At 43.6% G+C, this 25,667-nt stretch overlaps 1 protein-coding gene across 1 annotated transcript; it reads left to right on the forward strand.

Annotated features, from left to right (window-relative positions):
• Positions 1-13,953: 13,953 nt before the first annotated feature.
• On the forward strand, positions 13,954-21,979 carry LOC132775149 (lymphocyte antigen 6E-like). Its single transcript, XM_060775957.2, has 3 exons — positions 13,954-14,060; positions 19,378-19,497; positions 20,910-21,979. Exons 1-3 carry the CDS (start codon positions 14,009-14,011, stop codon positions 21,116-21,118), a joined length of 381 nt encoding a protein of 126 aa, XP_060631940.1. The 5' UTR covers positions 13,954-14,008; the 3' UTR covers positions 21,119-21,979.
• Positions 21,980-25,667: the final 3,688 nt, after the last annotated feature.

Raw genomic sequence — 25,667 nt, forward strand, 5'->3', positions numbered from 1 at the left:
CCACCAAAATAGGACAACTACTTTTTTTCCGAGATCAATCTCAGGGCTAGCTCCTTATAACCAGTAAAACACAGCTGCAACCTATCCCTTGCATGCTGCCACCCTTAATGTCACGATGCCAGGGCTCTGCCTTTACAGAGGCAGAGATGAACCAAACAAATACCCAGTTTGTATAAAACAATTTAATTAAAACAGCACTTACTTTCTGGCCGTTTTAATAGTTCAAAATATAAAACATAAAGATTGCACTCAGCCACAGAATATAAAACAAAAACAGCAAACACTGTTGCAGGTTCAAGATAACCCCATAGTCCAGTGGTTCTCAATCTGTGGGTCCCCAGGTGTTTTGGCCTACAACTCCCAGAAATCCCAGCCAGTTTACCAACTGTTAGGATTTCTGGGAGTTGAAGGCCAAAACATCTGGGGACCCACAGATTGAGAACCACTGCCGTAGTCAAAAGGTCCAGTCCAGTGGTCAAACGCTGAGAGTTCAATAAACAAAGTCCAGGGATCAAGAGTCTACACTGTAGTCAAAAGCCAGTACAAAGGTTCAAGGTCCCAGGATGCCAAAGGTCCACGAGACAGGTCAGGATACCGAAAATCCAGGAACCTGGGGGAAAACCATCAGCATCTACCACCAAGATAAAACAATTTTCTACCCAAGATCAGTCCCAAGGCTAGCTCTTTATATCCAAATCTCTTGCATACCTCCACCCTTAATTGCTTTCACTCATGAACTCCTACTTATAGATTACTCAACCCTTTAGAACTAAGACATTAACCCTTCCATCACCAACTGCTAGGCCTACCACCACCAACCATCAACAACTGCAGAACATGATACATGACACTCAATTGCTTTTACCCGTAAACTCTTACTTACAGGTTGCTCAGTCCTGTAGAACTAAGACTTACAGTAACCCCTTCCAACTGCTAAGACTGCCACCAGCAACCACCATCAACTGCGGATCATGGTTCATGACAGACACCATCATAATAGGACAATGTTTAGGTTTCCAGCAAGAAACAGAGCAAAATGGTTTAACCCAGTGAAAGCCTTCAACAACAAAATGGTTTATGTCAGAATAAGAAATGGCAATGAAGTTTTGTGGCTTTGATTGTGATTTGAATGGCTGCGTTCACATCTGGAATAATCAGGTGTCCATTTTGGGGTTTATTCAATGTGGAATTTCAAATTGGAATATTTTCATGAATCGGCTGTGCATTCTATTCTGCCTTGGTCAGAATCACACTGTGTCCAATTCTGGGCACTGCAATCGAGAGATGTCGACAATCTGTGATGTGTCCAGAGTAGGGTGACTCAAAGAATCAAGGGTCTGGAGAACAAGCCCTATGAGGAGTGGCTTGCAGAAGAGAAGGCTGAGAGGAGACATGATGAGGGCCATGGGTCAAGTTGTGAGGGGAAGTCATAGGGAGGAGGGAGTAAGGTTGTTTTCTGCTGCCCTGGAGACTAGGACGCAATGGAGCAATGGCTTCAAACTACAGGAGAGGATATTCCACCTGAACATTAGAAAGAATTTCCTGACTGTGAGAGCTGTTCAGCAGTGGAACTCTCTGAAAGGCGAGCAGGCTTATTAACAAAGACCCTCCTCATAAATAAACAGTGGAGTAACTTGTTAGCAGCAGCGTGACCCAGCACCAGTAGCTCAAGAGTGATTAAAAAGAATAGAAATACACAGACCAATGTTATCTCTTCCTTAGGAGGCATTTCTTTGTAGTAAAATAATATGGTTATACTATTTACAAGAACAAGGTTTCCATAACTCAAAATCAGTTCTTTATACTTCCTTGTTTGCTTCACTGCTGGGCTTCTTCCTCATGCAGATAAACAGCTTCACTCTCACAGGACCTCTTCTCACACCAAACTTACACAGGAGTTTCACGCAGTAGCTTTTTACACAGCAGCCTTCACACACTGGGGCCTTCTCACACTGAGGTCTTTCTCACACTGAGGGCTCTCACACTGAGGTGAACTGACCCTGAGGTCTACCAAGCTATAGGCATACCTGCTTATATTGAACTACAGCTTTTGCTGAGTCATTGCATTCATTTGACCCTTGCAGTGCTTGACTCAAATTTTTGTAATTAAAAATACCTAGTTATTTTTTTTAATATTTCTGCCACTCTCTGCCCTGGAATGTGGTGGAGGCTCCTTTGGAGGCTTTGAAACAGAGGCTGCATGGCCATCTGTCGGGTGTGCTTTGAATGCAGTTATCTTGCTTCTTGGAAGGATGGGGTTGGATGGCCCACGATAGATAGATAGATAGATAGATAGATAGATAGATAGATAGATAGATAGATCTAGAATAGGTAGTAATATGCTTGTGTTGATAATATATCTGCCTTGGTTCTCTATGTCACCAAAGATATCATCCATTAGAGGGAGCCTTTGAGCATCAGGCATGGGAAAATGTTGGCCCTCCAGGTGTTTTGGACTTCAACTCCCACAATTCCTAACAGCTGGTAGGCTGTTAGGAATTGTGGGAGTTGAAGTCCAAAACATCTGGAGGGAGGGTTGACGTTTATTATGTGTAGATAGATAGATAGATCAGATAGTTGTGGTTTGTTTGTTTTTTGTTGTGTCAAGAGCGACTTGAGAAACTGCAAGTCGCTTCTGGTGTGAGAGAATTGGCCGTCTGCAAAGACGTTGCCCAGGGGATGCCCAGATGTTTTGATGTTTTTAACATCCTTGTGGGAGGCTTCTCTCATGTCCCTGCATGGGGAACAGAGGCGGCCCTAGGTAATTTTTTAACATTAAGCAAACAGTATTTTGGTGCCCCCCCCCCCCAACCAATCACTGATATATATTTTCTGTTCGTCGTGGGAGTTCTGTGTGCCATATTTGGTTCAATTCATCATTGGCGGAGTTCAGAATGCTCTTTGATTGTAGGTGAACTATACATCCCAGTAACTACAACGCGCATATGTCAAGGTCTATTTTCCCCCAAGAGTGCCTGAAGAGCGCCCCTGAGCAACATCAACTATACCGCAAATGCTTACTTTGCGTAATGGGTTGAGGTGCCCCTGATGGGGAGCTGGAGCTGACAGAGGGAGTTCATCTGCACTCTCCCCGGATTCGAACCTGTGACCTGTTGGTCTTCAGTCCTGCTGACACAGGGGTTTAACCCACTGTGCCACCGGGGGCTCCTAGATAGTATCTAGATAGTAATATCCTTGTGTTGATAATATATCAGCCTTGGTTCTCTATGTCACCAAAGATATCATAGAATCATAGAATCAAAGAGTTGGAAGAGACCTCATGGGCCATCCAGTCCAACCCCCTGCCAAGAAGCAGGAATATTGCATTCAAATCACCCCTGACAGATAGCCATCCAGCCTCTGCTTAAAAGCTTCCAAAGAAGGAGCCTTCACCACACTCCGGGGCAGAGAGTTCCACTGCTGAACGGCTCTCACAGTCAGGAAGTTCTTCCTAATGTTCAGATGGAATCTCCTCTCTTGTAGTTTGAAGCCATTGTTCCATTGCGTCCTAGTCTCCAAGGAAGCAGAAAACAAGCTTGCTCCCTCCTCCCTGTGACTTCCTCTCACATATTTATACATGGCTATCATATTTCCTCTCAGCCTTCTCTTCTTCAGGCTAAACATTCCCAGCTCCTTAAGCCGCTCCTCATAGGGCTTGTTCTCCAGACCCTTGATCATTTTAGTCGCCCTCCTCTGGAAACATTCCAGCTTGTCAATATCTCTCTTGAATTGTGGTGCCCAGAATTGGACACAATATTCCAGGTGTGGTCTAACCAAAGCGGATTAGAGGGGTAGCAATTCTTCCTTAGATCTAGACACTATGCTCCTATTGATGCAGGCCAAAATCCCATTGGCTTTTTTTGCCGCCACATCACATTGTTATATCATCCATTAGAGGGAGCCTTTGAGCACCAGGTATGGGAAAATGTTGGCCCTCCAGGTGTTTTGGACTTCAGCTCCCACAATTGTGGGAGTTGAAGTCCAAAACACCTGGGTGGAGGGCTGAAGTTGGCCCATACCTGGTGTTAGATGCACTCATCGTTGTCTTCTCACACATCTGGGCAAATGAGGTTTTTCAGGACAGGGCAGAGTCTCTGGAAAGAGGAGGAAAGCCTGTCGGGTAAGAAAGACGTGACTCTCGTCGGAATTCAACGCAACAATCAAGACCTGTTCCTTCCGGCAGGCCCGTGCAGGTGATTTTTAATTAAATCATGAATTTTAAATTGCGTGTTTACTGTTTTTAAATGCATTGCTCTTCTCGGTTCTTTTCACCAGGTTGATGTGTTTTTTAAGTGTTGGTTCATGATGTTTTTTGGATACGTTGCCATTTTGCCCCTCGATCCATTGGGGAGAGGCCAGTGAAACCCAAATAGTAATAATTATAATGATGATGGTGTTTGCAGGAAATGGATGCAATCAGCGGATTAGTGTGGAACGACATATTTTTATAGTAATCATATCTGTAATGATTCCACAATGCTTGGAGAGGGACGATACCGTGGAATTTATGCATTGTTATAGTGCTCTAAAGGCATGGCATGATCATGCTCTCAGGGCTTTCCAAAACCAAACCAAACAAAAGCAACAAACATAGCTTTCCATTGCTTGTTTGTAATGGTCAGTAGTATTGTAAGATTGGGGTGCAACCTTCAAGCTCTAAATGTAAAATGCAAAATAGAAGCAAATGCAGTATACAAACTACAGCAGAATCTCAATTAACTAGAACTCAATCAACCATAATTCCCAAACAAATGGCATTTTTTCTGAAGGAATAATAGTTTATTGTGTTTGTTGTTGTTGTTCATTCGTTCAGTCGTCTTCGACTCTTCGTGACCTCATGGACCAGCGCACGCCAGAGCTCCCTGTCGGCCGTCACCACCCCCAGCTCCTTCAAGGTCAGTCCAGTCACTTCAAGGATGCCATCCATCCATCTTGCCCTTGGTCGGCCCCTCTTCCTTTTGCCTTCCACTTTCCCCAGCATAATTGTCTTCTCTAGGCTTTGCTGTCTCCTCATGATGTGGCCAAAGTACTTCAACTTTGTCTCTAGTATCCTTCCCTCCAGTGAGCAGTCGGGCTTTATTTCCTGGAGGATGGACTGGTTCAATCTTCTCGCAGTCCAAGGCACTCTCAGAACTTTCCTCCAACACCACAGTTTGGCCATCTTCTGACCTGGGAGTCCCATCTTCCAATGGCATACCGACATATCTCTGGTTGTACTGGTCCATTTAGTTTTCTTGGCAAGGATACTGGAGTGGTTTGCCATTGCCTTCCCCAGGGATTACACTTGGTCTGACCTCTCTGCCACGACCGTCCCGTCTTGGGTGGCCCTTCACGGTTTCGCTCATGACATCATTGAGGTGCTCAAGCTCCAGCGCCACAACAAGGCAGTGATCCTTTGCTGGAGAGTTTATTGTGTACTGCATTCAAAAAGCTGGTCTTATAATACAGTTAAATTGTGTTCCATTAAGTTTGTCTTAATATGTTTCAATTTCTGTATTTCAATGTAGATTTTATGCTATATGGGATATAATATTATTGCAGCTAGGCCTATTTCAATAAAAACTCTCATGCAACCAGAAACTACATTTATCCGGCATCCAATTCCTAGGGGGTGCCAGTTAAATGAGAATCTTGTATAGACCTTTCCTTAGGGTTATTGTTATTGTTGTTATTATTGTGTTGTTGAAGGGCCGGAATCACTGTGTTTGGTGTCCACCCAGAGGAAAAGTGTTCCTGCCAGACATCAAGGGAACCACTGACCGCATAGGGAAGCTGATGAGGAAACACAACAAACAAATGATCTACAGACCCAGCAAGAAAGTCCAACAACTGCTTCGTTCAACAAAGGACAAGAGGGATCCTCTCACTTCTGCAGGAGTCTACCGTATACCATGCAGCTACATAAGGACCACCAAACGCAGCAGCATAGTCCAGACATGAATCAAGGAACAGGAAAGGCACTGCACACTGATTCAACCAGAGAAGTCAATCATAGCAGAGCACCTGATAACACAGCATAACCTGCACATAGCATATTATTTGAGAACACAGAAATGCTGGACCACTCTCACAACCACCATGTCGGGCTACACAGAGAAGCCATTGAAATCCACAAGCATGTGGACAAGTTTCACAGAAAGGAGGAAACCATAAAAATGAACAAAATCTGGATACTAGTATTAAAAAATAAAACCCAAAAATCAGGACAGTAAAGAGCAACACTAAAAATAAAAACAGGGGAACACCAGACAAGAATCAATCAGGGCCACCTAACACCACCCAACAAAGGATTCCCCCTGGCAGGAAGCAGCCATGCTTCAGAGCTGCAAGGCCCTTCAATGCTAACCAAGGTGGTCAATGACAATTCACATTTGCCTCAAACAGACATGAGTTCTTTCTTTCTCCCACCCTGGACATCATTCCACGTTTATATATAAACCTCACTTGCCTAGTTTCCTACAGATCTCACAGCCTCTGAGGATCCCTGCCATAGATGTGGGCAAAACATCAGGAGACAATGCTTCTGGAACATGGCTAGACAGCACAGAAAATTCACAGCAATCCTAATTATTGTTATTTGTAATTATGCATGCTCTGCTTTATCTCTCCCGCAGGAGACTCAGGGTTTTCCCATGTGTGGACCAAAACAATGATTCATAAGGGTTACTATGCACTATGCATGAATATGCATTGAGCTGTGCATGGAATTTCCCATTGTGCGCCACTTGACACAAGGGTTGCCTGGTACAGTTCATGCATAATTCAGCATGTAGAGACTGACACCACGCAACCCTGATGTCTCAATCAATATATTTTCCTATGATCTATTCCCTTTGGAATGCAATGCATTTTGTGTTGGCTGGAATGAGTCATTAAGACCCATTAAGTTTGCAAAAGTCCTGCCCTAGATGTAGTACTAGGAGTAGTTTGTTGCTATTAATCCTGTACTTTGGGGGTGTGATTTGGTTCAATTTAAAAGTATTGCAACATCTCAGATTTGCCCTTTTTTTGCCAAGGAATCATTGATGAATCCTCTGCCTCGTCTATTTATAGTTTACATGCACCTCCTCTCTCGCTATAGTTGTGTCCTTTACTCAGGTATGATTCAGTCTTCATACTTCAGATACGTTCCCAGAGGTCCTCCCCGAAACTTGCCCTATTATTTCACCATGCACTAATGAACCTTCCTTTATTAAAGTGGATAATAGATATCAATTATCTCCAGTGAGAGGGATTTGGGAGGATTTCCTGAATGGGAGATTTCGATCCCAACACAGCAAGGTAAAGTCTGAAACATACAGAGGAAACCAGGAACCACATGGGAAATATTAGGTTTTGCTGACCAGAGTTCAAATTCAGTCATATTGAATTCAGTTCAGAGGGGATTTGCCTTGTCTTCCTCTGAGGCTGAGAAAGTGTGACTTGACCAAAGTCAGCCTGTGGGTTCAGAGGCAAAGTCTAAAGTCCAAACTACTACACCTTGCCGATTCCCCAGGTTTTGGATTACAGCTTTCTGAAGACATTCTCCTTTGGCAACATCTTCTGTTTTGGAAGGACACTGTCCATAGTTGCTGATGAAACTGGAGAAGCTCAGAGCAAAAGCAAAAAGCCAAAGACGGAAAATAAGAGGGGGAAAAGAAAAGGAGGAAGGGGCAGAAAAAGAGGACGGGAGAAAGACATTGGACTTCAGAAGGTGTCTTCTTTGGGTCAAGAAGACACCCCACCTCTCTTTTCTATTGCCCTTTCATTCTTCCTTTCTCTTCTTTCTTTCCTTTCTACACTCTTTTTCCTTCCCTTTCATCTTTCCTTCCTTCTTTCCTTTCTACATTCTTCCTTTTCTCCTTCTCTCTTCACTTTCTACAGTCTTCCCCCTTCCCCTTCCCTCCCTTCCCACTTCTCTCCCTCTCTCCCTCTATTCCTTCCTTCCTTCCTTCCTTCCTTCCTTCCTTCCTTCCTTCCTTCCTTCCTTCCTTCCTTCCTTCCTTCCTTCCCTCCCTCCCTCTTTCATTTCTGTATTCTTCCTCCTGCCCTCCCTCCCTCCCTTCCTTTTCCTGCCTTCTGTCCTTCCTTCTATCCTTCCTTCTTTCCTTTCCGTAGTCTTCATCCTTCCTTCCTTCCTTCCTTCCTTCCTTCCTTCCTTCCTTCCTTCCTTCCTTCCTTCCTTCCTTCCTTCTTCCCTCCTACCCTCTCTCCCTCCCTCTTTCTTTCTTTCTTTCTTTCTTTCTTTCTTTCTTTCTTTCTTTTTTGCTTCTTTTCTACTTCATTTCTACATTTTTCTTCCAATTCTTTCTTTCTTTTCCTTCCTTTCTTCTTTCCTTTTCCTTCCTTCCATCTTTCCCTCTTTCTTTTCTCTATTCTCCCTTTTTCTATTCTTCCCTTCCCTCCCTCTCTCCCCTCCTTCATTTTCCTTCTTTTCACCTTTATTTCTACATTCTTCTTCTGATTCTTTCTCTCCCTCTCTTTTTTCCGATTCTTCTGATACTTTCTCTCCCTCTCTTTCCTCCTATGCTTCCTTCCTTCCCTCTTTCCTTTCCCTTTCCTCCTATCCTTCCTTCCTTCCTTCCTTCCTTCCTTCCTTCCTACCTACCTACCTACCTACCTACATTCCTCCTCCCTCCCTCCCTCCCTCCCTCCCTCTTTCCTTTCTCTTTCCTCCTATCCTTCCTTCCTTCCTTCCTTCCTTCCTTCCTTCCTTCCTTCCTTCCTTCCTTCCTTCCTTCCTGCCTGCCTGCCTACCTACCTACCTACCTACATTCCTCCTCTTACCCTCCCTCCCTCCCTTCTCTAATTCCGCCTCTGGAATCAGTTTGGGAGTCATTGCACGGCGTTTTTGCTGCCTCTTCCTTCTTTGGGCTGCAACAACAACTTGTGTGAGATGTATCTGACCCATGGGCCGCATGTTGTGCAGTCCTGATGTAGTCTATCCCATGGGTCTGTTGGGAAAATAAAAAGGGAGGGAACACAGATGGGAGTTGAGCATTCCTTACCTAGAAACTGAAATGACCCAAATCCAACATTGTCCACAGGAGGCTGGGAGAGTGACACTTCATCTCCATAACACTTTACACAATGTACCCAAAGTTTTGTTTCATTAACAACGTTGTTACCAATATTTCACACAGCTTTGCCTTCAGGCAAAGTGTATAGAGGTGTTTATTAAATATACCCAAAATATAAACGAATTTCCTGTTTAGATGTTGATCTCATCTGCAAGATATGTCATTATGTACATATATGCAAATACAGGTATTTCCAAAATCCTACCGGAAATGAAAATTGTCACAGTCCCCCGAAAATATGGGAATATCTTAGTTACAGTTCTCTGGGTAGTAGGATCACTCCCATCCCAAATCCTATTGACTTTAAGGAGACCTATTGAATCAATGGAGTTTACTTAAGTGTCAACTCACCATCTTCCAAATGATTCAGTGATTCTATGCTCATTGTGACTAACCTGCATAGTTCTGGCCTAGGTTAATTTCCTTCCAAATTTGGTTCCATGTTGGATTTCTAGAGTGGGAAGAGACCGCAAGGGCTATCCATCTGACGCCTAATGCCGCAACCTCCCTAATGCCGCGACACCTTAATACAGTTCCTCATGTTGTGGTGACCCCCAACCATAACATTATTTTCTTTGCTGCTTCAAAACTGTAATTGTGCTATCGTTATGAATCGTAATGTAAATATCTGGTATGCAGGATGAATTTTCATTCACTGGATGAAATTTGGCACAAATACCCAATTTGCCCAAATTTGAATATTGGTGGTGTTGGGGAGGCGATTGATTTTGTCATTAGGGTGTTGTAGTTGCTGGGATTCATAGTACTGGAAGGGTTTGGTGGGCCAATGCCCACCAAACCCTTCCAGTATTTTCCGTTGGTCATGGGAGTTCTGTGTGCCAAGTTTGGTTCAATTCCATCACTGGTGAAGTTCAGAATGCTCTTTGATTGTAGGTGAACTATAAATCCCAGCAACTACAACTCATGAGTGTTAAGGTATATTTTCCCTAAACTCCACCAGTGTTCACATTTGGGCATATTGAATATTTGTGCCAAGTTTGGTCCAGATTCATTGTTTGAGTCCACAGTGCTCTCTGGATGTAGGCGAACTACAACTTCAAAAGTCAAGGCCAATGCCCATCAAACCCTTCCAGTATTTTCTGTTGGTCATGGGAGTTCTGTGTGCCAAGTTTGGTTCAACTCCATCGTTGGTGGAGTTCAGAATGCTCTTTGATTGTAGATGAACTATAAATCCCAGCAACTACAACTCCTGAGTGCCGAGGTCTATTTTCCCTAAACTCCACCAGTGTTCACACTTGGGCATATTGAATATTTGTGCCAAGTTTGGTCCAGATTCATTGTTTGAGTCCACAGTGCTCTCTGGATGTAGGTGAACTACAACTTCAATGCCCACCAAACCCTTCCAGTATTTTCTGTTGGTCATGGGAGTTCTGTGTGCCAAGTTCAGTTCAATTCCATCGTTGGTGGAGTTCAGAATGCTCTTTGATTGTAGATGAACTATGAATCCCAGCAACTACAACTCCTGAGTGCCGAGGTCTATTTTCCCTAAACTCCACCAGTGTTCTCATTTTGGGCATATTGAATATTTGTGCCAAGTTTGGTCCAGATTCATTGTTTGAGTCCACAGTGCTCTCTAGATGTAGGTAAACTACAACTTCAAAACTCAACGCCAATGCCCACCAAACCCTTCCAGTATTTTGTGTTGGTTGTGGGAGTTCTGTTTTGTTCAATTCCATCATTGGTGGAGTTCAGAATGCTCTTTGATTCTAGGTGAACTATAAATCCCAGCAACTACAACTCCCAAATGACAAAATGAACACCCCCCAGCTCCAGCAGTATTCAAATTTGGGTGTATCAGGTATTTGTGCCAAATTTGGTCCAGTGAATGAAAATACATCCTGCTTCTTAGATATTTACATGATGCTTCCTTCCTAACAGTAGCAAAATTACATTTATGAAGTAGCAACGAAAATAATGTTATGGTTGGGGGTCACCACAATATGAGGAGCTCTATTAAGGGGTCTCAGCATTAGGAAGGTTGTACTAGGTGGAATGCACCCAGCCTGGGAAAGCCTGCAATGATGCCACACTTGTTCCTAACGAAACCCCTTATTAAATGTACTGCTGTATTTTTCCCTTGCTGCCCCTGAAGGCATGGGTATTATTCCAAACATAAAATATTGCAGGGTGTAAACTCTTACATAAGCCGCCTCTTCCAGAACGTCGTCATCGGGAACAGCCTGAAACTCCTTGGCCAAGCTGGAGACTCCCATGGAAAGTATGCATCCAATTTAAAGAGGAGGCTTTTCTTTCCCATCCATCAGGGTTTCCATTGTGTTAAATTCTGTCCTGGGACGATTCGGTTTCCCAAGAGAGAAACTGGCATCTTCATCCCAGCGGCAGAGAAACAATGGCCTGTATTATATTCCAGCTGTTGTTGTGTGCCTTCAAGTCATTTTTCAAATAATGTGCCCATATAATGGACGTATATTACTGGGTTTTCTTAGCAGGATTAGTCCAGAGAGGTCTTCCTCTGAGGCTGAGAGAACGTGACCTGCTTAAGGTCATCCATTGGGACTCTATGGCTGAGTGAGGATTCGAATCCTGGTCTTGAGTCATCATCAGATGCTCCAACCACAGCACCTTAACTAAATAATGCCTTAATTTATGTAACTAAGTAATTGGGTTGTTGTAGGTTTTTTTGGGATATATGGCCATGCAAATGTGAGTAGATCAATAGGTACCGCTCCGGCGGGAAGGTAACGGCGCTCCATGCAGTCATGCCGGCCACATGACCTTGGAGGTGTCTACGGACAACGCTGGCTCTTCAGCTTAGAAATGGAGATGAGCACCACACCTTGGAGTCAGACATGACTGGACTTAATGTCAGGGGACTACCTCACTACCTCTGTCTCACTACCTCTGAGGATGCTTGCCATAGATGTAGGCGAAATGTCAGGAGAGAATGCCTCTAGAGCATGGCCATATAGCTTGAAAAAACCTACAACAACCCAGTGATTCCGGCCATGAAAGCCTTCGGCAATAAACTAAATAATTTCTCTGGATAATCATGCCACAACTGGAACCAGTTGGCCATTGTGAATAAGGAAAAGTAAATCTCAGGAATCATAGAATCATAGAATCAAAGAGTTGGAAGAGACCTCATGGGCCATCCAGTCCACCCCCATTCTGCCAAGAAGCAGGAATATTGCATTCAAATCACCCCCAACAGATGGCCATCCAGCCTCTGTTTAAAAGCTTCCAAAGAAGGAGCTTCCACCACACTCTGGGGCAGAGAGTTCCACTGCTGAATGGCTCTCACAGTCAGGAAGTTCTTCCTCATGTTCAGATGGAATCTCCTCTCTTGTAGTTTGAAGACATTGTTCCGTGTCCTAGCCTCCAGGAAAGAAGAAAACAAGCTTGCTCCCTAGACCACAAACCGAATATGAGCCGGGAGTGTGATGCTGCAGCTAAAACAAGCCAAATGCGATTCTTGATTGAATCAATATGAGTATAGTGTCTTGAACGGGGGACATCATAGTCCCACTTTATTCTGGAATCACCCTGTGTGAAGTTCTGGCCACAAACAATTTAAGAAGGAGATGGACAAGATGGAAGATGTCTAGAGATTCCACCTGAACATTAGGAAGAACTTCCTGACTGTGAAAGCTGTTCAGCGGTGGAACTCTCTGCCCTGAAAGGTGGTAGAGGCTCCTTCTTTGGAGGCTTTTAAGCAGAGGCTGAATGGCCATCTGCTAGGTGTGCTTTGAATGTGATTTTTCTGCTTCTTGGCAGCATGGGGTTGGACTGGATGGTCCACAAGATCTCTTCCAACTATAATTCTATGATTCCAGAGGAGTGGTCAAAGGTCTGGAAACTAAACCTTATGAGAAGTAGCTGAAGGAGTTGAGGATGTTCAACCTGGAGAAGAGAAGGCTAAGAATCATAGAATCATAGAATCAAAGAGTTGGAAGAGACCTCATGGGCCATCCAGTCCAACCCCATTCTGCCAAGAAGCAGGAATATTGCATTCAAATCACCCCTGACAGATGGCCATCCAGCCTCTGTTTAAAAGCCTCCAAAGGAGGAGCCTCCATCACACTCCGGGGCAGAGAGTTCCACTGCTGAACGGCTCTCACAGTCAGGAAGTTCTTCCTCGTGTTCAGATGGAATCTCCTCTCTTGTAGTTTGAAGCCATTGTTCCGCGTCCTAGTCTCCAGGGAAGCAGAAAACAAGCTTGCTCCCTCCTTCCTGTGGCTTCCTCTCACATATTTATACATGGCTATCATATCTCCTCTCAGCCTTCTCTTCTTCCTCCTTCCAAAAAAGGAGCCTCCACCACACTCCGGGGCAGAGAGTTCCACTTCTGAACGGCTCTCACAGTCAGGAAGTTCTTCCTCATTTGGAGATATATTTAAATATCTGAAAGGATGTTACATTGAAGAGAAGAGGTCAAGCTTGTTTTGTGCTATTCTAGAGACACAATGGAGCCATGTGTTCAAAGTACAGAAAAAGAGATTCTACCAAAACATTGAGGAGAACTTCCTGATGGAACAAGCTGTTTGACAGTGTCTTGGAGTCTGATGGAATCTCCTCCTCTGGAGGCTTTTAAGCAGAGGCTGAAGGGCCATCTATTGGGAGGGCTTGAGTGGTGTCTTCCTGCATAGCAGGATGGGGTTGGACAGGATGGCCCTGGGGGTCCCTTCCAACTCTGGGACTCCCTCATTCCAAAGAGGACATCTCCCCATCCGGTTTCCTTATCTCTCCTGCCCTTGGCATCCCCAGGAATAAATTGTCTGCCAGACACACCCTATAGTCCTAACTCCCACAACGAGTCTTGTGTTTGTGTTTTGTGCCTTCTTGATCTCAAACCCTGAAATTACCGGGGTTCATGGCAACCAGAAGGGAACACCCTCCGAGGTATATAACCCTCCTTCACCGTTGCTGCCAGACTGGTCTTCACTCAAGGGAAGGTCAAGGAGGCAACCATGAAGACTTGGTGCATTGCTTTGTTTGTGGTGGCAGCCTTTGTAGGAAAAGGTAAGGTGGAAAAAGGCTTGAGGTATTTTTCTGGGGTGTTATTGGACTGCAGGTCCCATCACTCTTAGCAACAGAGCCAACTGGAGTTGCAACCCACAAGCATCTCGATGGCTAGTAGTCACCTTTTGGATTCAAGTGAGGCTCCAGCTACATTGCCATATGGTCCAGTTTCTGAACCCAGTGCAGACTCATATAATCCACTTCAAAGCAGATCATCTGGATTCAGAAACTGGATCATATGGCAGTATGGATCCAGTCTGAGAAGGGTTGGGAATTCAAGAGGATAGGGAGTTTAAATTGGGAGTGAGCTATTTCCAAATGTGGTTGAACTTCGGTTTCCATTATCCTTTACCACTGATCTGCTGGCTTAGGCAATGTCAGTTGCATGGCTGTTTGTTTCTCACTCCACTGTCAAATTAATGCAGTTTGAAGACTGAAGACTGACAGGTCGCAGGTTCGAATCTGAGGAGAGGCGGATGAGCTCCCTCTATCAGCTCCAGCTCCTCGAGCGGGGACATGAGAGAAGCCTCCCACAAGGATGATAAAAACATCAAATCATCCGGGCGTCCCCTGGGCAACGTCCTTGCAGACGGCCAATTCTCTCACAGCAGAAGTGACTTGCAGTTTCTCAAGTCGCTCCTGACACGACAAAAAAAAAGTTTGACACATATTTTAACTGCATTGGTGCAATGCTATTGATTCCTGGGAGCTGTAGTTTGGTGAGGCACCAACACCCTTTGGCGCAGTATGCTAAAGACTTTGTAAAACTACAATTCAATCCCATGACAGTTAAAAGTCAATCTGCATCAATTCAAAATCTGGAAGACACAGGATTGGAAGGAACATGTGTTTCCCTTTGGAAACTACATTCTTCTTGCAAAGGAACCTTACGAACTCCTTTTAGCCATAGGGAGTTTGGGGAAAGGAATGGTGGACTTTTTTTGCAGTAGGATACCAAACCCACTCCATTCAATTATGGATGGCAAATCCACAAATAATCAAATCCACCCAAGTTAAAACTGCAAAAGTTGAAATTCAAGTGTGTTATCAAAGCCTGGCTTGTATTGTTGTTGTTGCTGTTGTTGTTTTAAATTAAATCTAGGATAGGTTGGGTTGTTTTAGGTTTTTTTCCAGGCTATATGGCCATGGTCTAGAGGCATTCTCTCCTGACGTTTCGTCTGCATCTATGGCAAGCATCCTCAGAGGTAGTGAGGTGGATTTGGGTTCACTACCTCTGAGGATGCTTGCCATAGATGCAGGTGAAACGTCAGGAGAGAATGCCTCTAGACCATGGCCATATAGCCCGAAAAAACCTACAACACCCCAGTGATTCCGGCCATGAAAGCCTTCAACAATACTAGGATAGGTTGTTTGTGGATAAATGTATGGCCTCATTTCTGTCTTTGGTTTATGTGTGCCGTCACGCCTGGGGTCTATAGATCTTGGTGAAAGAAACATGGACGTGACATCTCTCCCCAGGGAATTGCTTCTTGCCCTCCTTTAGGAAACTGGAATTCCCAAGGACCAAGACACCGCAGATAACTCGAAATGGTGTATATTATTCACGATGAGTTACCTTTCTTAGGCACAAACTTGATGTTTCAACAGGGATAAAGAAAATATACGTTACAGTCTCTAAAGTCTTGGGTCCAAGGAGTTTGCAGCTGAGAAGCTTTCCTGGTTACTTCTTTCTCAATGGCTGTGAATGCCTGAGCATCCACAACCCCAGTCCAAATGGCCTATATTTGAAGACACAAAGTCTTCCTCTGGTGCCAAAGGACTGGTTTGAAGGCGCTTGAGACTCCTCAACGTTGTCCAGGAAGATCTGGGTTTATGCAAAGAAAGCAGTGTTGTTGAGTGCCAGTTTGTGCACCGAGGATGCATTCAGATTGTAGAATTAATGCACTTTGACACCTCTTTAATTCCCATGGCTCAATGGTATGGAATTGTGACACCTGTAGTTTTGCACTCGTTGGCAGACAAGTCTGGCGATCATGTAAAACTACAACTCCTATGATTCCATAGCATGGGACCACGGCAGCTAAAATGGTGTTAGACTTCACTAATTCTAGTGTAAATGTACCCAAAATTTGGGAACCAATGATATGGAGAAATACAGAAACAGTAGAATCTGATTCTACCAGAAGTCCTTGATTGGTAATTATCTTGTGGGATTTGTCCTCATGTAAGCCACCCCGAGTCCCCTTGGGGAGATGGTGGTGGTGTATAAATAAAGTATTATTATTATGTATTGTTGAAGGCTTTCATGGCCGGAATCACTGGGTTGTTGTCGGTTTTTTCAGGCTATATGGCCATGTTCTAGAGGCATTCTCTCCTGACGTTTTGCCTGCATCTATGGCAAACATCCTCAGAGGTAGTGAGGTCCTCATTACCTTTGAGGATGCTTGCCATAGATGCACGCAAAATGTCAGGAGAAAATGCCTCTAGAACATGGCCATATAGCCCGAAAAAACCTACAATAACCCTTGTTGTTGTTGTTGTTGTTCATTCGTTCAGTCGTCTCCGACTCTTCGTGACCTCATGAACCAGTCCACGCCAGAGCTCCCTGTCGGCCGTCACCACCCCCAGCTCCTTCAAGGTCAGTCCAGTCGCTTCAAGGTGGCCATCTTCCGACCTGGGAGTCCCATCTTCCAATGGCATACCGACATATCTCTGGTTGTACTGGTCCATTTAGTTTTCTTGGCAAGGATACTGGAGTGGTTTGCCATTGCCTTCCCCAGGGATCACGCTTGGTCTGACCTCTCTGCCACGACCGTCCCGTCTTGGGTGGCCCTTCACGGTTTCGCTCATGACATCATTGAGGTGCTCAAGCTCCAGCGCCACGACACGGCAGTGATCCTTTGCTGGAAACAACAACCCTATTATTATTATTATTATTATTATTATTATTATTATTATTGGGGTAAATAGTATTTTGTTGACCTGGGCTCAGATACAACCATATTAAATCATTTTGGGATTCCTCAAATGAATCACATTTGGTCCATCTAGTCTACATAAAATGGAGAGAGAACACACAGACTGCTTAAGCATCCTTTATCCAGAAATCAGAAATGCTCCAAAATTGTCCTCATAGGTGGATGAGATAGTGACACCAATGCTTTCCATTGGTTCTGACGTACACAAACTTTGTTTCAGTCACAAAATTAGTAAAGATATTGTCTATCAAATTTCCTTCGGGCTATGTATATGAGGTGTATATGGAGAAGCATAAATGAATGGCTGAGATGATGTAGGTTTTTCGGGCTGTATGGCCATGTTCTAGAAGCATTCTGTCCTGATGTTTTGCCTGCATCTGTGGCAAGCATCCTCAGAGGTTGTGGGGATGCTTGCCACAGATGCAGGTGAAATGTCAGGAGAGAATGCTTCTAGAACATGGCCATACAGCCCGAAAAACCTACAACAATCCAGTGATTCCTGCCTTGAAAGCCTTCGACAACAAATGAATGTCGTGTTTAAACTTTGGTCCCATCTCCAAGGCATCTCATTATCTATATGCAAGTATTTGAAAATCCATAACCCATTCGGTCTCAAGCACTTTGGATAAGGGAGGCTCAATTTATTTTGGATTAGGGTTTTGGGTTGGTTATAATATTAATATACTTTATTTATATTCCGCCCTATCCCCCTGAGGGCACTTAGGGCAGATTACAGTACACATATACAGCAAATATTAAATGCCATTATACAATTAACAAAGACAGACAGGACATGAACAGAGGTAAACACTTCCCATCTTTTTACATCTCCGGCACCTGGAGGCTGTTTGCTATTGCTCCATTTTCCATGCCAAAGAGCTTTGTTGTCCTTAGATTCTCTCCTGATTGATTAGCCAGCATGTGTGCCTGGGTGCCTTTTATTACCTTCCAGCCAAAGCAGTATCTATTTATCTACTCATATTGCTGTTTTAGAACTGCTAGGTGAACAGAAGCTGGGCTGACAGTTGGGAACTCACCCCAAGCCAGGCTTGAATGTCGACCTTTCGATCAGCAAGATTTTCTGCAGCTGGAGGTTTAACCCACTATGCTAAAGCCTGGCTCGAGTGAGATTATTCTTCTCACTCATCATTGAGTTGAATTTACAGTGATGTTTTTCTGGGATTTTTTTGGGCAAGATTTATTGCTTGGAGATCTGACTCAAGGAAGGCAACAGCAAATCCCTTCCCTGCTGAGAAAGCCCTAAGGTTCATAGAGCTGTTGTTTTCGCACATGCCCTGTATCGTCATTTAGCTTTTTGGATTTTCAACTCCTTTATGATGGTCACTCATTGGTCATTAGTTTATGATGGTCATTCATTGGTCCAAGTGGCCAGATACTGGTCAAAGGACATTTAACCAACTACTAAGTTTGCAAAATCTGTGTGTTTTTTTTCTTTTCTTTTTAATCTGTGTATTTGTTTTGTTCTGTTAGAATTGTAACACAATGGTATGGTTGCTCATGACACGATAAATAAATAATTGGTCTGTTAGGGGTGTAGTGCCCAAATTTGGTGTCCATTCGTCCAGTGGATTTTGAATTATGTTAATCCCACAAACAAACATTACATTTTTGTTGTAAGACTACTTACAACTGCAGACTACTTACAACTTACAACACTGCAGTCTACTTCAGCCAGAGAAATCAGCCATAGCAGAGCACCTGATGAACCAACCTGGACACAGCATTTTATTTGAGAACACAGAAATGCTGGACCACTCTCACAACCACCATGTCAGGCTACACAGAGAAGCCATTGAAATACACAAACATGTGGACAATTTCAACAGAAAGGAAGAAACCATGAAAATGAACAAAATCTGGCTACCAGTATTAAAAAATTCTAAAATTGCAACAGCAAAAACAGCAGAGAGGAAACAGGCAGGGACATCTAATTACCTTTCAAGAAAAGTTTGCTCCAGGCACAGTCAGCCCATTGTATGCTAATCAAGGTGGTCAGCTGAAATATTCACACCCAGCCCAACTGACAAAAGTCCTTTGTCTCACCCTAGTCATTCCACAGATATATAAACCCCTTCCCAGTCCCAACAGACCTCACGTCTGAGGATGCTTGCCATAGATGCAGGCGAAACGTCAGGAGAAATGCCTCTAGAACATGGCCATATAGCCCGAAAAAACCCACAAGAACCTAGTGATTCCAGCCATGAAAGCCTTCGACAATACATCATTACATTTTTATTTATATAGATAGGTTTCTCAGTTGCTTGGGGTTTTGCCGGTCAGAGCAAAGCAGTAAAGAAAGCACAGTGTCCAGAAAAATAAGGAATAACGGATCTCTTCTTCTCTTTCCTTTTCTCCAGGGTATTCGCTCTGGTGCTACCGATGTGAAGATGAACCTTCCAACTGGAACTGTATGAAGATGGTGAAGTGTGCCGAGGCGGACCAATACTGTAGCACAGTGGTTACCACCACCAAGAGCGGTAGGCAGACACCCTTCTGATATACACTCTCCGAAATGGCCATTTTGAAATGTAAAAGCCACATTAATTCCAGGAACCATCTACTCTACTAGAAAATGCAGTGTAGATGTTGCATTAGCCTGGGGTATCCAAACAATGCACCCAGACTAATGCAGACTAATGTTTCCTTTTCCCAACAAGCTGGAACTCCACTGAAGGACCGTTTAGTAAGGAGATACCGAATACCTCTTTGCATAAGAACTGAAAATATACAGCGGATGCAATCCAGTTGAGATTGCATCAGTTCGAATCCTGTTGGTGACGTAAGATGGGAGGTTATGCCATTGTATGTCGCCAACAGGATCCCAGCTGATGCAATCTCACACAAATCCGGAGCAGAGTTTCCAAAATGTTGGTCTTCTAGTTGTTTTGGATTCAGCCCCCAGAATCCCTGATCATTGGCCCAAGAAGTGGAGGCTTTTGGGAGTTGAACGGAAGGAAGGACGGATGGTATAATGCAAATAAATTATGTTCCCATTTGTTGCTGTGTTGCAATCTATATATATAAAAATGCTCTGTGCATAATGAGTACCTTAAAAACAAAAGAACCAATGAACGAAATCACACCAAATTCGGCAATAAAACATCTCACAACACAAGGAATGACCATCACTCAAAAAATTATGATTTTGTCATTTGGGAGTTGTAGTTGCTGGGATTTATAGTTCACCTACAATCAAAGACCATTCTGAACTCCATCAACGATGGAATTGAACCAAACTTGGCACACAGAACTCCCATCACCAACAGAAAATATTGGAAGGGTTTGGTGGGCATTGACCTTGAGTTTGGGAGTTGTAGTTCACCTACATTCAGAGAGCACTGTGGACTCAAACAATGATGGATCTGGACCAAACTTGGCACAAATACTCCATATGCTCAGATGGATTTTGGAGAAAATCAACCTTGACATTTGGGAGTTGTAGTTACTGGGATTTATAGTTCACCTACAATCAGAGCATTCTGAACCCCACCATCGACAGAATCAGGGCAAACTTCCCACACAGAGCCCCCATGAGCAACAGAAAATACTTATGGCCATCCAATCCAACTCCCTTCATTAGGGCAAGAAGTCCCTCCAAAGTCCTCCTGACAAAGAGCCATCCAACCATAGATAGATAGATAGATAGATATGATTCACACACAGAGAGATATAGTATCATAGATTTGAAAGGGACCCTTAAAGAAGGACAATGATATGAAACCAACATTTTCTCATTACAGACTGGGCCATAGCTATGTGTGGCAGGGGACAGCTAGTATTGTATATAATTTTGGAAATTTAATAAATATTTATTTTTATTTATTGCATTTGTATGCCACCCTTCTCAGCCCTCAGGCGACTCATTTCTGATTTTTCCTTCCTCTCCAAGGTGAGAACACAACGTATCGGCTCAGCAAGAAATGCGCCCCTCAGTGTACTGAGACCTTTGCTGATACTGGCTCAGGCTCTACTTCGACTAGTTGTTGTGGGCACTCCCTGTGCAACATTAGTGGAGCTAGCAGTGTGAAAACCAATGGGGCGATGGTGGCTGTCGGGATCCTGGCAAGCCTGTTCTACATCTTCCGGTCAGGATTGTGAGGGCGTGAAGCTCACATTTCCATCTGAAAAGCGAGCAAAGCTCAACTTCATCCAGCGTGTCCAGAAAGCATCACGGAAGGGCTTGCTTATGTGCATTGCCCTTCCTGTTGAAGGAAAAATCCACAAATGGGTACCACTCTCTGGAACGATATCACCTGCTGGTTCCTTGTTGTTCCTTGTAAATATTGTTCCCATTTTAAAAAATTAATAACTCTGATTGTGTGACAACTCATTTCTTGTTATACTTACTGCAATCCAGAAAGGTAACTCACTGAGGGATTGTTACTATGTCCCTAAAAAAAGGAAAAGGAGCGATCTCTGGTTCCCCCAAGTGGCCAATTCAGATATTACAATGTATTGTCGAAGGCTTTCATGGCCGGAATCACTGGGTTGTTGTAGGTTCTTTCGGGCTATATGGCCATGGTCTAGAGGCATTCTCTCCTGATGTTTCACCTGCATTTATGGCAAGCATCCTCAGAGGTAGTGAGGATGGGGCGATGGTGGCTGTCGGGATCCTGGCAAGCCTGTTCTACATCTGAGGATGCTTGCCATAGATGCAGGCAAAACGTCAGGAGAGAATGCCTCTAGACCATGGCCATATAGCCCGAAAAATCCTACAACAACTCAGATATTACGCTTTGGACATTCTGAGTACATTCAAAGATACAGTAGTTAGACTCTCAGTTAGTACTCACAGGGATTGTTAGATGCCAGATAAATGTAGTTTCTGATTGCTTGAGAATTACAATTAAAAATAGACCTAATTAATACCATATCACATCATATATCACGCCATAAACTTTGTATGGACTTGATATCAATATTGGAAAACAGTCATTAAAAGCATATTTTTTTAAAAAAGAAACACATCTTACATTTCCACTAATAGGACTTATTTTATTGTCGAAGGCTTTCATGGCCGGAATCACTGGGTTGTTGTAGGTTTTTTCAGGCTATATGGCCATGGTCTAGAGGCATTCTCTCCTGATGTTTCACCTGCATCTATGGTCTTACCCTGGTCATTCCACAGATATATAAACCCATTTTCCTAGTTCCAACAGACCTCACTACCTCTGAGGATGCTTGCCATAGATGCAGGCGAAACGTCAGGAGGGAATGCCTCTAGACCAGTGTTTCTCAACCTTCCTAGTGCTGCGACCCCTTAGTACAGTTCTTCATGCTGTGGTGATCCCCAACCATAAAATTATTTTCGTTGCTCCTTCATATCTGCAGTTCACTGGACCAAATTTGGCACAAATACCAAATACGCCCACATTTGAATATTGGTGAGTTTGAGGGCAAATTGATTTTGTCATCTGGGAATTGTAGTTCCTGGGATTTATAGTTCACCTACAATCAAAGAGCATTCTGAACTCCACCAACGATGGAATTGAACTACACTTCGCCCACAGAACTCTCATGACAAACAGAAAATACTGGAAGGTTTTGGTGGGCATTGACCTTGAGTGTTGGAGTTGTAGTTCACCTACATCCACTCAAACAATGACGGATCTGAACCAAACTCAGCACAATCACTCAATATGCCCACCTGCAAACACTGGGAAAAATAGGCCTTGTCATTTGGGAGTTGTTGTTGCTGGGATTTATAGTTCACCTATAATCAAAGAGCCCCTTGAACCCAACCAATGATAGAGTTGGGCCAAACTTCCCACACAGAGCCCCCATGACCAATAGAAAATACTGGAGGGATTTGGGAGGAATTGACAGTGATTTAGGGGAGATGTAGTTCACCTACCTCCAGAGAGCACTGTGTTCCAAAGTCCATCAGAAATATGTGTTTTCTGATGGTCTTTGGTGACCCCTCTGACACCCCCTCGCGACCCCCTCAGGGGTCCCGACCCCCAGGTTGAGAAACACTGCTCTAGACCATGGCCATATAGCCCGAAAAAACCCTACAACAACCCAGGATTTATTTTATTTTATTTTTTAATTTAAGGCATTATTTCTTCCAGTTTTTCCCCACATTGCTCGAAAGTTGGGTTTGCTTGAATTCCAATTAACCAAGAGTCTGCTGTATTATAAAGCAAACCTTTCTGGGTTTACTATGATGTAGTTATTCATCTTTCCTTTCGATGCTTCCTTTTCCCCATCCTTTTGCTTACACAATAATAAGTAAGAGTCAAAGAACGATTTCCATTGCAATTACAAAAAAAAAAGTCATTAAATAATGCAATAATACACTTATTTCTATTCCGTTCTATCTCCCCGAGGGGACTCAGAGCAGATTACAATATACACATATATAGGCAAAGATGCAATGCCTTTCACACAGCAACAACAATGGCATACATGTCAGAGTTTGACGATTCTCAGAGGAAGGAATGCTAGATCAGCAGACACTGTGTTGCAAAATAAGGACTCTGCAGGCTTTGAGTTTCAAAAGAAACTAAGTTTACTAAGCACATTCAATAGACACGTCTTACTACAGCGAGCTACAATTCAGGAACTAGTCAAAAATGAAAGTCTCTTCACATCTGCTTATCTCATCTTGCTGAGACTGGTTACTCCCTTCTGTTCCCAGCAAGAGCAAACCTTATCTAACTTCTCAAGTTTACTTAATCACAGCCTCATGGAATAAACATTCTGCACAGCATTTCTAATACACAGTGGAATCCATCTTGGCAATACATAGAAGCACATTTAAAACACATACATAACTAAATTTATCCTGACAATACAATACACAAACAAAAGCAAAGGTTTTCCCTTTCCATCTCTAGCATTTGGAGGCAGTGCTCAGCTCTGGCCATGAGGAGGTGCTCTTGTTACATTTTTCCATGCCAAAGAGCCCGTTGTCTGTAGACTCTCCTGGTTGTGTTTTGAGGGCATGGCTGCATAGGTGACTTTTATCTTTCTGCCAAGGTGATACCTATTGATCTACTCACAAGCTTTATTTTTTGTCGGGTCAGGAGTGACTTGAGAAACTGCAAATCGCTTCTGGTGTGAGAGAATTGGCCATCTGCAAGGACGTTGCCCAGGGGACGCCAGAGGATTTGATGTTTTTATCATCCTTGTGGGAGGCTTCTCTCATGTCCCCGCTTGGAGAGCTGGAGCTGACAGAGGCATTCTCTCCTGATGTTTTGCCTGCATCTATGGCAAGCATCCTCAGAGGTAGTGAGGTCTGTTGGAACAAGAAAAAATGGGTTTATATATCTGTGGAAAGACCAGGGTGGGACAAATGACTCTTGTCTGTTGGAGCTAGGTGTGAATGTTTCAACTGACCACCTTGATTAGCATTTTATAACCTGGCAGTGCCTGGAGCAATCTTTTGTTGAGAGGTGATTAGATGTCCCTGATTGGTTTGATGTCGTCTGCAGTGCCTTGTCCACAGCTGTGGACAAGTCTACATAGGGACCACCAAATGCAGCATTGCCCAAACATGGATCGGGGAACATGGAAGGCACTGCAGACTCTCCCTGGATACAAACCTCTCCCTGGATTCAAACCTGCGACCTGTCGGTCTTCAGTCCTGCCAGCACAGGGGTTTAACCCACTGCGCAAGGTTGGTAGAAGCTAGGGCTAACAGCGGGAGCTCACCCTGACCCGTGGCTTCGAACTGCCAACCTTCCGGTCAGCAAGTTTTCTGCAGCTAGTGGTTTAACCCGCTAGCTACAGCTGCCTCAAGCTTGTTACTTCAAAAAGTAATTAATTATTATAGTAACTCATAAAACAAGTTACCTCCTTGTTCTCCTTGTTCTAAACGTGATAGATTTCTTCCAGCTATCTTCTAATTTACTTTTTGTTTCTGCCTCATCATCATTGTACCTTGTTCTACATTTGAAATTGTATTCCAATGTTTTTGGGCTGTTTGTTAATAAAAATTTGCCATTTAATATCTCCGTCGTCGTTAATATTTGCAAAATATGGAAATGCCAGAAGCAGTTTTCGGGGAGGCAGAGTTGCCAAGGTCTTTGAGATGTGAAGGAACAAGAAAATGAACTCTCATTAACCTGTTTTCCCAGACTTGCAAATGAAGTCTGTGTTTACCTTCCAGCGACCAGCTGCCAGCCAAAACATGCCAAAGGCAAGGCGGATCATACAAGGAAAAGACATCTTTAACCACTTCTTCTAAAACCATGATAATAAGCATTAATTGCAGGAAGCAAACACCGACAAAATAAATAACATGTTTGTGGACAGATCATGAGATTGCTGATGGCATTATTAGGAACTGCCATTTGCCTTTCTTCCTCCATAAAAGAGGTGTGGACAGGAAAAGCATGCATTTGTGTTGGGTCCATTTTGAGTGTAAGGTGTAAGGAAACAATTCATTTACATCTGGTTCGAAAGTGTGACTTCCCATAAATGTATAGACTGCTGATAAAGCCTCTCATGCCTCCTATATGCAAGCAACCTCATGCATACCTCACTACCTCTGAGGATGCTTGCCATAGATGCAGGCGAAAGGTCAGGAGAGAATGCCTCTAGAACATGGCCATATAGCCCGAAAGAACCTACAACAACCCAGTGATTCCAGCCATGAAAGCCTTTGACAACCTCATACAGTTACAAACCAGATCTTTAAGAA

Source organism: Anolis sagrei, chromosome 4 (genome assembly GCF_037176765.1).
Source record: "Anolis sagrei isolate rAnoSag1 chromosome 4, rAnoSag1.mat, whole genome shotgun sequence".
Lineage (NCBI taxonomy): Eukaryota > Metazoa > Chordata > Lepidosauria > Squamata > Dactyloidae > Anolis > Anolis sagrei.